At 39.6% G+C, this 16,259-nt stretch overlaps 1 protein-coding gene across 29 annotated transcripts in view; it reads left to right on the forward strand.

The window, feature by feature from the left end:
- Window positions 1–210: 210 nt before the first annotated feature.
- DCAF6 (DDB1 and CUL4 associated factor 6) overlaps window positions 211–16,259 on the forward strand; it is a 184,839-nt gene continuing 168,790 nt past the window's right edge. For 25 of the 29 annotated variants that reach the window (XM_004002739.6, XM_027977886.3, XM_042229114.2 and 22 more), the window contains exon 1: window positions 594–906. In XM_004002739.6, the coding sequence (XP_004002788.3) occupies window positions 810–906 (97 nt within the window). In that variant the 5' untranslated portion in view covers window positions 594–809. Of the gene's footprint in view, window positions 415–593; window positions 907–1,185; window positions 14,857–16,259 lie in introns of those variants that run through there. The other 4 variants (XM_060415869.1, XM_060415874.1, XM_042229159.2 and 1 more) reach the window with 4 other exon arrangements.

A 16,259-nucleotide genomic window follows, 5' to 3' on the forward strand; every position in this document is an offset into this window, starting at 1 on the left:
CCTCCGGGACCCGGGAGGAGGGGCTAAAGCAGGTGATTAAAGGATAGCCTCACCGAGTCAACCCAGAGGCCTACCGGCAGCGCGCTTGCGCAGGCAGAGCTGCCCACACTGATTGGCCCGTCCCCCAACGCAAGCCTCCAATTTCTTCTTCCTGCTCTGGAAGCCATGTTGGAGAAGGGAAAGTGAAGTTGCATCGGCGGATACCCTTTCACTTTCGTTAAGGAGGTCCCCAGATAAAATGGACTATTCGGGCCTTCCGTGCCCCGACTAAAGATGACGCCGCACAACTCTCTTGCTTCCTTTGGAATGAGACTCGTGAGCGCGAGACTTACGACTTCAGCTACTTCTCTATTCCTCATTTATCCATAGAGTACTGAGGATTTAACTAGAATGGCCTGAACCCATTTTTCTAGGGTAAGGGCGGCCATGGCACACACCTGCCTCAGTGCCCAGGGGTCGTCATCTCGCGAGAAAGGCTTGGAAGGGCGGGTGTAGAGAACGAGGAGAGGGAGGAGTCGAGGCCGCCTACGCCTCCTCCTTTAGGAGGGGGTGCCGAGGGAGGGGACTGTTGCTGATCTCTGGTTGTTCTGGGTAGTCTGAGAGGGAGTATGAGGCGAGCTCCAGCCCGGGTACGGCCGGACTTCTCAGGCGAAGGCGCTGCTGCCGCCACCGCCGCTGCCATCTAACTCGCTGCGCTTGAGAGCCCCGGCTCGTGGATGGTGCCGTTGCGGCTCGGGTGTTGATCCGCGTGTCTCTTCCCCTCCTCCCCTCCCCCACGCGGTGGTCTCCCCTCCTCCCCTGGCAGAGCCATGTCTCGGGGTGGCTCCTGCCCACACCTGTTGTGGGACGTGAGGAAAAGGTCCCTCGGGCTGGAGGACCCGTCCCGGCTGCGGAGCCGCTACCTCGGTGAGCGGGGGCCCCGGGGCAGGGGCGCGGAGGTGGCCGCCCAGAGGTGGGGGAGGGGGCCGCGCCGCGGGGGCTGTTGGAGACCCGACCGCTTCGGGGCGGGGGCGTCCCGGAGACTCTGCGGTGCCGGGTGGCCCTCAGCCGACGGACCCCGCGCCCTTGTCCTCCCATGGCTAAGTCACTCTTTCATGCTGCCAGCCGCCGCCCTGGTCGGGTTTTCCTCCGGGGGCCGGACCTGGGGCGGACAGTATTGGCCGGGAAAGGTGTTGGCATCGTTTCAGGAGTGGAACTCGGGGGAAGACTTGTCGAACCTCCCGGAGCTGCAGCGTTTAGAGCAAAAGTTGGCGCTTTTGCTCTTCAGCGCTCTCCCGGCTCCGCCGAAGGACCTAAGTTTGTGTTGACCGCCCCTCCTCTGAAGTCTCGGCTGGGCTTAGGTGTCGGCGGCGACGCGCTGACCACCCTCGGGGACTCCACGCTCCAAACAGACCGGGGGTAAACTGTTCTGCGGCTCCGAGCCAAAACCTAAAAGTGATAGCTGAGCTGTCCCCACCCCCGCGCGCTTTCCCAGTTGGACTCTGCTGTTCAGTCGTTTAGATTGCTTTAAGGAGGTGTAGGGTTTCGCGTTCCCATTCCCACACCGGCGAAGCACTTGGCATTTACTGTTTCTTAGTTAAGCTTTCTAAAAACAACCTTCGATACTTGAGGGAACGGTAGTCCAGTTTTTTTTTTTTTTTTTTGGTATAAGTGGATTTGTGAGGATTCTGGGTCACGCCTGAGCTAAAAGTGGATGGATTTAGTAAGAGTCTTTTTCTTCCTTCCTCTGCAGTCTTCTCGTTACTCTTTATTCTTTCTTTTTTATTTTTAATTTGAAGGCAAGACAACATCATTAAATTTTTTTTCTTACCAATTTTGTCACTTTTATCTTAGGTATTTGTTGATGTCATTTAAATGCTTTAAATGTCATTTGAATGATTTTAAGTCAAATGGTTTTGACTTAAAAATCAATGAAAGAAATTGAAATCTCGTTATACCTCATAGTTCGGGTTTGTGATTATTTGAGAGAAGTTAACAGGTATTTTTTTCTTTCCTCCTGCTTTTTAGTGTCTCAAGTGACATGAGTACATTATACTTGTAAAAATGAAGCACAAATTCTTATGAGTCCTCTCATTCGTTTCACACACACACCCTTAGAGAGGTAACATGTTCTGTTTCCTGAATATTCTTCTAGACCTTTTCCTTTGAATTCTCACAAGCACATGTGTACGTATAGAAATGCTGTAGGAGTGTGTATGTGTGACCGGCATGTATGATGTCATATTGTAAATATTGTTTTGCAGCTTGCTTTTACATTACATCTTGGAGATCTTTGCATGGTCGTAGAAATAAATCTATCTGTACAGTCTTTTAAACTGTTGCGTAGTATTTAACAGTATGAAGGTGTCAAGGTTGACTCAGCCTTCTTTTTTTTCTGTACGTTTGCTGTTATTAACAGTGAACATCCTTGTATCAGTACGTGGTTTTTGTGCATTTGTTCTAGGATACATGGAGTGGTGATTAATCTTTTTAAAATTTAATATGAATAGAGAGTGCTTGTTTAAATCATTAACTTAAAAGATGTGCAGTATTCCTTTTAATATTTACTTGCTGAGAAATAACTTAATTTTAGTTTAATAAAAAGAATACATGTTCTACATGAATGAATTTATATGTGGTCCTTTATTTCAATTAGTTGGAGCATTTGAATGAATAGTAATTATATTTAGTTTTATTATTAATGTTTTCTGCTGGCTCAGTTCAATTGTATCTATGATAGAGTCAATTAAAATATAGTAAGATCATAAATTTTCTTTTTCCCTTCCTCTTCTAGCTCCATAATGGAAGTGAAGTTTGTCTTGGGTGGAGGGAAATTGAAGAATGTGACTTCACTGTCTTTCGTAGAAAGGCTAAATTGCAGATTTTCAAACATGTATATTTGTACAATGAATTCCATATCTTACATAATATTTTAAATGTGCTAGTAATATATACTTTATAATTATCGCATTCTTGAAACGGCTTCCTTTAAAAGTGGGTTTTTTAAAGTATTAAATAGTTTGAAAAGTAATTTCTTGGCCTTAGGAGACTTTCTTTATACTTTTAGTTTATCTAGCTCATCCATACTCCAGTGCTAATCTTGGCTTAGCATTCAGGAAACAGCAAAATCCACATTAGCACTGTCTGAATTAATGAGATTTTCTAAAAATAATTTAAAAAAATTTATTTATTTGGTGCACAGGGCCTTAGTTGTGGCATGAGGGATCTTCTGTCTTTGTTGCAGTATGATGATTCTTTAGCTGTGGCCTGCAAGCTCTTAGTTGCTGCACATGGGATCTAGTTCTCTGACTGGTCAGTGATTGTTACCTGGTCCACCTGCATTGGGAGCTTGGAGTCTTAGCCACGGGACCACCAGGGAAGTCCCCCAGCAATGATATTTTGAAGTACTCATAAAATCTTTTTTAAAAGCCCCCTTTTAAAAAGAGTTTTAAAAAGTAAGTGGATTCTCTTTTTTTGGAGACTTCAGTATTTAGACATTTTGATTGTTTATAATATCATAGGTTAAATATTTCTCTAATTATCCATTATATGTATTTCTAATAATGAATTACTTCTAAATAACAGTAAAATGGGATAGAAGCTACTGACTTTTTTGGTAACATGCATTTCAAATTAATCATAGCATGTATCTTTTGAATAGTAGTATTGAAACATTACAGGTGATTTTATTTAAATTTGGTTAATTATCTCTTTTCCTCCTATCAAAGAAAATTATTTCAACAGAAATTTATGTTTCAAAATTTGGGAAGCTGGAACACACCATGTGTGTTCACATGGTCAGGTTCTAAGTCTGGTGGAGGCCTGCTTCCTGGTTCATAACCATCTTTTCACTGTAACCTCACAAGGCAGAAGAGGTGAGCTAATTCTCTGGGGTCTTTTTTATAAGGGCCCTAATCCAAGTCTTGGAGAAGGAAATGGCAACCCACTCCAAAATTCTTGCCTGGAAAATCCCATGGACAGAGGAGCCTGTTGGGTTACAGTCCATGGGGTTGCAAAGAGTCTGACACGACTGAGCATGCACACACCCAAGCCTAATCACCTCCCCAAAATTCCTGTCTCCTAATACTAATACCTCAGGGGTTAGAGTTTCAGCAGAGAAATTTGTCCGGAGGAGGGGGTTGGGGGAATAGGAACCACTAAGCCAGTGACAACTTTATCATGAAGGTTGAAATATCTCTTGTAAGGGGATTAGAATGTCTCTGTCCTTTGAATATCGTTAGTCAGTATGTATTGAAATGGTTAATTTTGCATTTAGATTAGTCTTGTAGTGTATCTTGAGTACATCTATATTCCAACTTACAAAGTTCTGCGTAAAGTGTTGCAAAGTTACAATATATTTTATAAGGGTCAGAAAATTTTGAGTTTTGCCCCTTTGTTAGCTACTGGGAAAAGTAAGTGAAATATTTGTATTTTGTTTCCTTAGTCTTAAAAAAAAAATCTCAATGAAAGCTGAAAAATGTCTGATTTTAATAGTGAATGACAGGTATGACAAATATATGTTACAGAATATACTGATAATTCCTGAAGATTAGGCCACCAAATGCATATTGTTAATCATAGCAATGGCAGACCATTGACTAGCTTTGTTGTAGATTTCATTCCTACCTGGTATAGAATTAAAGTGTTTAAAAGGGATAGGAACTTCTGATAGCATGGAATTTATATTACAGGTATGTTTTATGTCTGTTTTTCAAATGTTTTGACCATTATCCAGAGTAATAATACATTTACATGGCAATTTGTGATACACACATAACTAAAAAGATTTCCCAAATGGCATTTAGCCTTACTAGGTATGGTGCTGGAGCAGGAAATGGCAACCCATTTCAGTGTTCTTGCCTGGAGAGTCCTGTGGACCGAGGAGCCTGGTGGGCTGCTGTCCATGGGGTCGCATAGAGTCGGATAGGACTGAAGCGACTTAGTATGCATGCATGCGTTGGAGAAGGAAATGGCAACCCACTCCAGTATCCTTGCCTGGAGAATCCCAGGGATGGAGGAGTCTGGTGGGCTGCTGTCAATGGGGTTGTACAGAGTCAGACACGACTGAAGTGATGTAGCAACAGCAGCAGCAGGTATGGTGCATTCTGCTTTCATATAATGTTGTTAAAAAATGTTGGTGTTTACCCAGTAGAATATCCACTAATGAATTTTGGCTTGAGGTTTGCAAAACTACTAGGTGGTGTGTGTTTTTTATAATTGTAACTGAATGTTAGGGTGACTGATTTAGGATGGCAGATTAAAAAAAATTTTTTTTGAATACTGTTGATAACTAGTGAAGATATAGATAATAAAACTTTAAATTTATACTTTGGCAAAGAATAAGTAGGGTAGGACATTTAAATCCTTGGCTTTTTTCCTTTTTTCCCCCCCTATGTCCTGAGGCCTGTGGGGTCTTAGTTCCCCAACCAGAGATTGAACCCAGAGCCTTGGCAGTCAAAGCCCAGAGTTGTAACCACTGGACTGCCGGAGAATTCCTAAATTCTTGTTTCTTGAGTAATACTTACTATGGGATTTCTGAGTTGTGTGGTAAGTGTGTTTAACTCTGTAAGAAACTTTTTCAGAATAATCATACCATATGGCATTCACATCAGTAATGTTTGAGAGTTCTAGTTGTTGTTCTCATCAACACTTGGCATTATGTCTTCTTAATTTTAGCTTTTTTTAAAAAAAATTTTAGTTTTTTAAATAGATATGTAGGTATACTGATACCATTATTATTTTAATTTGCATTTGATTTAATCCTCATGATTAATGATTTTGAGTATATTTTCATGGCTTATTTGCCATCCATATACTTTGGTTAAATATTCTGATTTACTTTCTTAATATTGTAATACTTTATATAGCCTTTGATACAAATCCTTAACCAGATAATGTATTTTGCAGATATTTTCTCCTTGTGTCTTGTCTTTTTCTTGACAGCATCTTTTATAGTTCATGCTTTTTTGTGTGCTATTTAATCTTTACCTAAGTAAAGATTAATCCTTACCTTTAATCTTTACCTAATCCAAGGTGACAGAGATATACTATGCTTTTTTTCTAGAAGTCTTCTATTTTTGACTCTTACGTTGTGGTGGCTTCTCTTGTTACTGAGCACAGGCTCCTGGCATGTGAGCTCAGCAGTTTTGGCTCCGTGGCTCTAGAGCATAAGCTCAGTAATGGTGGAGCACAGGCTTGGGTGTTTCATGGCATGTGGGATCTTCCTGGATCAGGGACTGAACCCATGTCTCCTGCATTGACATGTCGATTCATTGAGCCATGAGCCTGGATTTTATGTGGATGATTATGTCATTGTGTATTGAGATTTCTTCCTGGGAATTCCCTGGCAGTACAGTGGTTAGAACTCCATGCTCTCACTGCTGAGGGCTTGGGTTCAATCCAAGGTTAGGGAACTGAGCTCCCACAAGCCATGTGGTGTGGCCAAAAAAAAAAAAAAGATTTTTTTCACCTCTGTTATTATTTTCTTCCTTTTTACAATTTTATTGCTTAATTGTATTAGGATTCCAGTAGAATCTTGAAGTAGTAAGAGTGGAGATCATTGCTTTATTCCTTGTCCTAGCAAGAATTCAGTCTTTAACTATTAAATATGTTGTTGACTGTAGGTTTTTGTAGGTATCCATTGAAGAAATCCCTTTCTGCTCTTAAATTGCTGAGAGTGTTTATCATGGTTAGCTGTTGAATTTTGTCAAGATTTATTCTGTTGAGTTGATTATATGATTTCTTTTTCATAGATTATATTGATACATTAACAGTGATTTGTCTTTGAATGTTGAAGCAACATTCAATTTGTGGGCTATACATCTTTATGTATTGCTGGTTTCACTTTTGGTAACAATTGGCTGTTTTTGTTCATTAAGGCTATTAGCCTACAGTTTTCTTGTTATATTTTTGCCTGCTTTGGGTGTCCGGATAATGCTGGCCTCATAAATGAGCTGGATGTGTTCTTTTTTTCTGAAGAGTTTGTGTAGACTTGAAATTACTCTTTCCTTAAATATTTGATAGATTTCATCATTGAAGCCATCTGGGCTTGGAGTTTTCTTTGTGGGAAGGTTTTGTTTTGTTTGGTACTTCTAATTTTGAGATAACTGTGGATGCATATGCAGTTGTTAGAAATAATACAGAGAGAGCCCATATACCTTTCAATCAATGCCCCAATGGTAATATCTTGTACAACTATTGATATATTAATGTATCACAATCTTGAAATTGACATAAATTGAGAAATCTTTCCCATTTCCCCAGTTTTATGTGTGCGTTTGTGTATTTTGTACCATGCAATTTTAATATTGGTTTTAATTAATTTTAATAAATTGTCAATTAATGTTAATAGATTAAAGTGGTTACCAGCATGTTTAAGACATGGAACAGTTCTATCACAATAATTCTTTGTGATACCATTTTTAATCACAGCTACATCCTTTTCTCCTGACTGCTAACCCCTGGTAACTACTAATCTCTATTTCTATAATTTTGTCATTTCAAGAATGTTATATAAATAACATGTTGTTATGTAATATTTATAAATTGGGGACTTCCCTGGTGGCTCAGTGGTAAAGAATCTGCCTGTCAATGTAGGAGACATAGGTTCAGTCCCTGGGTTTGGGAAGATCCTGTGGAGAAGGAAATGGTGACCCACTCCAGTATTCTTACTTGGGAAATCTCATGGACAGAGCAGCCTGGAGGGCGACAGTTCATGGGGTTGCAAAGAATCAGACCTGACTTGGTGACTAAACAGTAACAAATGTTTTAAATAACAGCATGTAAACTTTTGAGGTTGAGTTTTCACTCTGCAGATAATTCCATTAAGATCCATCCAAGTTGTGTGTGTCAATAGTTTATTTCTTTCTATTGTCGATTATTATTTCATGATATGGATATATGACTAATCATTCATTTGTTGACTGATGTTTGTATTTTGTTTTCACGTTTTGACTATTAGCTGTTAAAGAGTATCCATATGCGGGTTTTTGTATGAACATAAATTCTCATTTCTGGGATAAATGTCCAAGAATTGTAGTTATTGCACTATATGATAAGCACATTGTTTACTTTTGTAAGAAACTGCCATATTTTTTTCCAGTATGGCTGAACCATTTTATGTTCCTGTCACCCACGTATGAGTAATCTATTTTCTCTGCATCATCACCAGCATTTGGTGTTGCTGTTGTTTTTTATTTAGTAATTCTCATAAGTATGTAGTAATAAATTGTGGTTTAAAGTCATAATTTCCTTAAAGGCTGAATTGAACATTTCTTCATATGCTTTTCCTTTTTTAACAATCTTTATATTTTTTTCTACTTTTTAAAAATAGAAGTTTTAGGGCAAATGTAATTGTTGTTTTGGTCCAAAGTCTCAGCACATCTTTATTAATCAAAATAGGAACCATTACAATCAACATATTTTTGCTGATGAGAAATAAGTTAATCTTGTAGCATAAAACTCTGACTCTTGGAAAGCATATTCTGCATCCTGTTGGTTGTGGAAGCATTTTCCCTGCAAAAGTTGGGATGCTTGAAGAAGTGCTAATTGGTTGGCAAGAGGTCAGGTGAAAATGGCATATGAGGCAAAACTTGGAAGCCCAGTTCATTAACTTTTAAAGCATTGGTTGTGCGAGGTTTGGTTGGATGTTGGAGTAGAGAAGAATTGGGTCCTTTCTGTTAACCAGTGTTGGCTGTAGGAAGTGCAGTTTTTGGTGCATCTCATCTCTCTGCTGCTGAGTATCCTTCTCAGATGTAATGGTTTCGTCAGGATTCAGAAATCTGTAGTCGATCAGACTGGCAGCAGATCGCCAAACAGTGACCCTGGCCTTTTTTTGGTACAAGTTTGGGTTTTGGAAGTGCTTTGGAGCTTTTTGGTCCAACCACCGAGCTGCAATCCAACCATTGCTGGTTGTCGGATAAAATCCACTTTTCACCTCATGTCACAGTTTGATCGAGAAATGGTTCATTGTTGCATAGAATAAGAGAAGATGACACTTCAGAATGATGAACTTTGGATTTATGGTCAGCTCATGAGGCACCCACTTGTGGAGTTTTTTCACCTTTCCAATTTGCTTCGAGTGCAAATGGTTCACCGCTTAGAAGGATTGGCATTGAGTTCTTCAGCCATTTCTTGTGACGTTGTAAGAGGATCAGCTTCGATAATCCACTTAGTTGGCCATTGTCAGCTTCCAGTGGCCAACCACTGTGCTTCTCATATTCAGGGCTCTCATCTCCTTTGCAAAATTTCTTGAACCACCACTGCACTGTAGTGCAGAGCATGTATATTTTTGTTAGCAGTTCTTGGGCAAAGTGCACTGTTGACGTTGTGAGTTGTTTCCACTGCTTTATGACCCATTTTGAACTTGGGTAAGAAAAAAATCACTCAGATTTGCTTTTTGTCTAATGTCATTTGTCTATAGTCTAAAATAAATATAAACAGCAAGTAATGCCATTAGCAAAACAACATGAAATGAGAAGTGTGCATTAAGTAATGTGTAACATAATCACATTTATTTAAGAATGTATTTCCATATCAAACAGCAAACGTCCATGATTCAAAACCTCCATTACTTTTGCACCAACCTAATATTTAAAATCTAAGGCCCACTGGAGAGGGGAATGGCAGAACACTTCAGTATTCTTGCCTTAAGAACCCTGTGAACAGTATGAAAAGGCAAAAAAGGTATAACACTGGAAGACGAGACCCCCAGGTTCGTGAAGGTGTTAGTCGCTCAGTCATGTCTGACTTTTTGCAATCCCATGGACTATAGCCTGCCAGGCTCCTCTGTCCATGAGATTCTCCAGGCAAGAATGGTGGAGTGAGTTGCCATTCCCTTCTCCAAGGGTCTTCTGGATCCGTGGATTGAACTCATGTCTCCTGTATTATAGGCAGGTTGTTTACTGGCTGAGCCAAGAGGGAAGCCCTGGTAGGTGTCCAATATGTTACTGAGGCTGGGCCAAAATGGAAATGTCGCTCAGCTGTGGATGTGTCTGGTGGTGAAAGTAGTCTGATGCTGTAAAGAACAGTATTGCATAGAACCTGGAATGTTAGGTCCATGAATCAAGATAACTTGGATGTGGTCATACAGGAGATGGGAAGAGTAAATATTTTAGGAATCAGTGACTAAAATGGATAGGAATGGGTGAATTTAATTCAGATGACCATTATATCTACTGCTGTGGGCAAGAATCCCGGAGAAGAGATGAAGTAGCCATAGTCAGCAAAAGAGTCTGAAATGCAGTACTTGGGTGCAATCTCAAAAACTACAAAATGATCTCAAAGCATTCAACATCACAGTAATCCAAGTCTGTGCCCCAACCACTAATGCTGAAGAAGCTAAAGTTGAATGATTCTATAAAGACCTACAATACCTTCTAGAACTAACACCAGAAAAGATGTCTTTTTCATCATAGAGGACTGGAATGGAAAAGTAGGAAGTCAAGAGGTACCTGGAGTAACAGGCAAGTGGCCTTGGAGTACAAAATGAAGCAGGGCAAAGTCTTAACAGTTTTGCCAAGAGAACACTCTGGTCATAGCAAACAGCCTCTGGCAACAACACAAGAAGTGACTCTACACATGGACATCACCAGATGGTCAATACCAAGATCAGATTGATTATATTCTATGCTGTCAAAGATGAAGAAGCTCTGTACAGTTAGCAAAAACAAGATCGGGAGCTGACTGTGGCTCAGATCTTGAGCTCCTTATTGCAAAATTCAGGCTTAAATTGAAGAAAGTAGGAAAAACCACTAGGCCTTTTGATATGTCCTAGATCAAATCCATTACGGTTATACAGTGGAAGTGACAATGGAGGTTTGTAACAATGGAGGTGGTGACCAAAACCATCCCCAAGAGAAAGGAATACAAAAAGGCAAAATGGTTGTCTGAGGAGGTCTTACAAGGAACTGAAAAAGAAGTGAAGCAAAAGGCAAAGGAGAAAGGCAAAGATATACATAACTGAATGCAGAGTTCCAGAGAATAATGAGAAGATATAAGAAAGCCGCCTTAAGTAACAGTGCAAAGAATTAGAGGAAAACAGTAGAATGGGAAAGACTAGAGATCTCTTCAAGAAAATTGGAGATAACAAGAGAACATTTCATGCTAAGATGGGCACAATAAAGAACAGAAACAGCAAGGACCTAGGAGAAGCAGAAGAGATTAAGAAGAGGTGGCAAGAATACACAGAACTATACAAAAAAAAGTCTTAATGACCAGGATAACCACAATGGTATGGTCACTCACTTAGGGCCAGATATCCTGGAGCATGAAGTCAAGTGAGCCTTATGAAGCATTACTAAGAACAGAGCTAGTGGAGGTGCTAGAGTTCCAGCTGAGCTATTTCAAATCCTAAAAGATGATGTACTCAATATGTCAGCAAGTTTGGAAAACTCAGCAGTGGCCAAAGGACTGGAAAAGGTCAGTTTTCATTCCAGTCCAAAAGAATGGCAATGCTAAAGAATGTTCAAAATATTGTACTAGCTCTCATTTCACATGCTAGCAAGGTAATGCTCAAAATCTTTTGAGCTAGGCTTCAGCAATATGTGAACTGGGAACTTCCATATGTACAAGCTGGGATTCAAAGAGGCAGAGGAACCAAATTGCCAACGTTTGTTGCACCATAGAGAAAGCAAGAGAATTCCAGAAAAATATCTATTTGTGCTTCATTGCTATGAAATGAAAACAGCCTTTGACTGTTTGAATCACAACAAACTGGAAAATTCTTAGAGATGGAAATACCAGATCACCTTACTTGTCTTCTGAGAAACGTGTATACAGGTCAAGAAGCAACAATTAGAACCAGACATGGAACAACAAACTGGTTCCAGATTGGGAAGAGTACGTCAAGGCTGTATATTGTCACCTTGCTTGTTTAACTTATATGCAGAGTACATCTTGCAGAATGTTGGGCTAGATGAATCACAAGCTGAAATCAAGATTGCCGGGAGAAATATCAGTAACCTCAGATATACAGTTGATAGCACTCTAATGGCAGAAAGCAAGGAGGAACTAAAAAGCTTCTTGAAAGTGAAAGAGGAGAGTGAAAAAGCTGGCTTAATACTCAATATCAAAAAACTTAAGATCATGGCATCTATTCCCATCACTTCATGGTAAATAGATGGGTGAAAAATGGAAACAATGACAGACTTGACTTCCAAAAGTCACTGTGGACAATGACTACAGCATGAAATTGGAAGACACTCCTTGGAAGAAAACCTATGATATACTTAGACAGTGTATTCAAAAGCAGAGACATCACTTTGTTGACACAGGTCTCTATAGTCAAAGCCGTGGTTTTTCTGATAGTCATGTATGGATTAGAGCTGTGGTGCTGGAGAAGATCTTGAGAGTCCCTTGGACAGCAGGGAGATCAAACCAGTCAATCCTAAAAGAAATAAACTCTGAATATTCATTGGTAGGACTGACGCTGAAGCTGAAGGTCAAATACTTTGGGCACAGGATGCAAAGAGCCGACTCATTGGAAAAGATCTTGATGCTGGGAAAGATGAGGGCAAAAGGAGAATGGGGAAGCAGAGGGTGTTATTGTTGCATAGCATCACTGACTCATTGGATATGAATTTATGCAAACATTGGGGGATAGTGGAGGATAGAGGAGCCTGGCATGTTGCAGTCTATGGGGTTGCAGAGAGTTGGACAGAACTGAGCTACTGAACAAAAAGTTCAGTTCAGTTCAGTCGCTCGGTCGTGTCCAACTCTTTGCAACCCCATGAATCACAGCACGCCAGGCCTCCCTGTCCATCACCAACTCCTGGAGTTCACTCAGATTCACATTCTTTGAGTCAGTGATGCCATCCAGCCATCTCATCCTCTGTTGTCCCCTTCTCCTCCTGCCCTCAATCCCTCCCAGCATCAAAGTCTTTTCCAATGAGTCAGCTCTTCGCATGAAGTGGCCAAAGTACTGGAGTTCAGCTTCAGCATCATTCCTTCCTAAGAAATCCCAGGGCTGATCTCCTTCCGAATGGACTGGTTGGATCTCCTTGCAGTCCAAGGGACTCTCAAGAGTCTTCTCCAACACCACAGTTCAAAAGCATCAATTCTTTGGTGCTCAGCTTTCTTCACAGTCCAACTCTCACATCCATACATGACCACAGGAAAAACCATAGCCTTGACTAGACGGACCTTTGTTGGCAAAGTAATGTCTCTGCTTTTGAATATGCTATCTAGGTTGGTCATAACTTTCCTTCCAAGGAGTAAGCATCTTTTAATGTCATGGCTGCAGTCACCATCTGCAGTGATTTTGGAGCCCCCAAAAATAAAGTCTGACACTGTTTCCACTGTTTCCCGTCTATTTGCCATGAAGTGATGGGACTGGATGCCATGATCTTCGTTTTCTGAATGTTGAGCTTTAAGCCAACATTTTCACTCTCCTCTTTCATTTTCATCAAGAGGCTTTTAGTTCCTCTTCACTTTCTGCCATAAGGCTGGTGTCATCTGCATATCTGAGGTTGTTGATATTTCTCCTGGCAATCTTGATTCCAGCTTGTGTTTCTTCAGTCCAGCGTTTCTCATGATGTACTCTGCATATAAGTTAAATAAGCAGGGTGACAATATACAGCCTTGATGTACTCCTTTTCCTATTGGGAACCAGTCTGTTGTTCATGCCCAGTTCTAATTGTTGCTTCCTAACCTGCATACAGATTTCTCAAGAGGCAGGTTAGGTGTTCTGGTATTCCCATCTCAGAATTTTCCACAGTTTATTGTGATCCACATGGTCAAAGGCTTTGGCATAGTCAATAAAACAGAAATAGATGCTTTTCTGGAACTCTCTTGCTTTTTCCATGATCCAGCGGATGTTGGCCATTTCATCTCTGGTTCCTCTGCCTTTTCTAAAATCAGCTTGAACATCAGGAAGTTCACGGTTCACATATTGTTGAAGCCTGGCTCAGAGAATTTTGAGCATTACTTTACTAGCGTGTGAGATGAGTGCAATTGTACGGTAGTTTGAGCATTCTTTGGCATTGCCTTTCTTTGGGATTGGAATGAAAACGGACCTTTTCCAGTCCTGTGGCCACTGCTGAGTTTTCCCCATTTGCTGGCATATTGAGTGCAGCACTTTCACAGCATCATCTTTCAGGATTTGAAATTGCTCAACTGGAATTCCTTCACATCAAAATATGTGTTGCTAGTCAGTTAGGTTGCTTCTACATCTTGACTAGTATAAATAATGCAGCAAAGAAAATGGGAGAATATATTGTTTTAGTTACTGCTTTTGTTTTCTTCTGGAAGATACCCAGAAGTGAAATCGCTGGATAGTAAGGTAGTCCTCTTTTTAGTTTTTTGAGAAACCAGCACATCATTTTCCATAGTGACTGTGCCAGTTTGCATTCCCACCAACAGTGTGGCTTCCTCTCTTTCACATCCTCTCACACACTTATTTGTTATCTTTTTAATAATAGCCATTCTGACAGGTGTGAGATGATAGCTCATGTGATTTTGACTTGCATTTCTCTGATGTGTATTGATGTTGAGCATCTGTTCATGTGTGAGTTGGCCATCTATATGTCTTCCTTGGGAAAAGTGTCTATTAAAAGAAAAAAAGAAAATGCATATTTAGGTCTTCTCATTTTGTAATTGGGCTTTATCTTGATATTATGTTGTATAAGTTGTTGGTATATTTTGGATATTAACCCTTTATAAAATACATTGTTTGCAAAAATTTTCTCACATTCAATTGGAGACCTCTTAGTCTTGTAGATAGATTTCTGTATTGTGCAGAAACTTTTTAGTTTGATGAAACCGTTTATTTTTGCTTTTGTCTTTCTTGCTGAGGAAACATAAGAAAATTACTAAGACTGATGTTGAAGAGCATACTGCCTATGTTTTCTTCTAGAAGTTTTGTGGTTTCAAGTCTGACATGTAAGTCTTTAATTCATTTTAAATTTTTGCATATAATGTGAGAAAATTCGTTCAGTTTGATACTTTTGCATGTAGCTGATTTTTTCTTCCTTTTAAAAAAGTTTTTAGTATTTTTTAATACCAAAGACTTTTTGTTTGGGGTATAGCCAGTTAACAACGTTGTGATAGTTTCAGGTGAACAGTGAAGGGACTCAGCCGTATAGAAACATGCATCCATTCTTCCCCAAAAGCCCCTCCCATCCAAACTGGCCCTTAACATTGAACAGACTTCCATGCGCTATTCAATAGGGTTTTGTTGGTTATCCATTTAAATATAGCAAGTTTACCACACCATTTATTGAAGAGGGTTTTACCCTCCTTGTATATTCTAGCCTCCTTTGTCGTAGATAGATTGACTCTACATATGTGTGCATTCATTTCCAGGTTTTCTATTTTGTTTCATTGTCTGTATCTGTTTATATGCCAGTACAATACTATTATTGCATTAGCTTGTAGTATAGTTTGAAATCAGAGTGTGATACTTTCAGCTTCTTAATAAAGATTGTTTTGATTATTTGGGATGTTTTGTGTTTCTGTACAAATTTTGAAATTATTTCTTCTGTGAAAAATGCCATTTGTGTTTTGATAGCCATTGGATAAAATCTGTAGCTTGCCTTGGGTAGTATGAACATTTTAATGATATTAATTCTTTCAGGTCACGAAATCATTATAATTCCAATTGTGTCATCTTCAATTTCTTCTGTCAGTGTTGTATAGTTTTTTGAGTCTTTTACCTCCTTGGTTAGATATATTCCTAAGTGTTTTATTCTTTCTGATGCAGTTGTAAATGAGGTTATCTTCTTAATTTCTTTCTCTGATAGTTCATTGAATATATAGGAACAATGGGTTTCTGTATATTAATTTTGAGTCCTGTTACTTCATTGAATTCATTTATTCTGACAGTTTTTTGATGGTATCTTTAAAACTTTTTTTGTATAGTATCATGTCTTTAGCAAATGGTGATGGTTTTACTTCTTTCTTTTATTTAGATTCCTTTTATTTTTCTTGTCTCATTGCTTTGTCTAGTATGTCCTGTGTTGAATAAAAATATCAAGAGTGAGTATCCTTGTCTCATTCTTGAATTTAGGGGAAATGATTTTAGGTTTCCTCTATTGAGTATGATGTTAGCTGTGGACTTGTCAGTGCAGTGGGCTTTTATACATTGAGGTGTGTTCTCTTTATACCCATTTTTAAAATAATAAGTCATTATAAATTAAGTCACAGTCTTTCTCTGCATCTGTGAAGATGACCACATGATGACATGGTTTTTATTTTTAAATTGGTTAATATGGTGTATCCCCCATCTCCACCAGGGCCTTACTCCTATCCAGGGCTAGGAACAGGGGCTAGGAAAGAGAGTAGGG

The sequence above is a fragment of the Ovis aries genome, chromosome 1 (assembly GCF_016772045.2).
Source record: "Ovis aries strain OAR_USU_Benz2616 breed Rambouillet chromosome 1, ARS-UI_Ramb_v3.0, whole genome shotgun sequence".
In the NCBI taxonomy this organism is placed as follows: domain Eukaryota; kingdom Metazoa; phylum Chordata; class Mammalia; order Artiodactyla; family Bovidae; genus Ovis; species Ovis aries.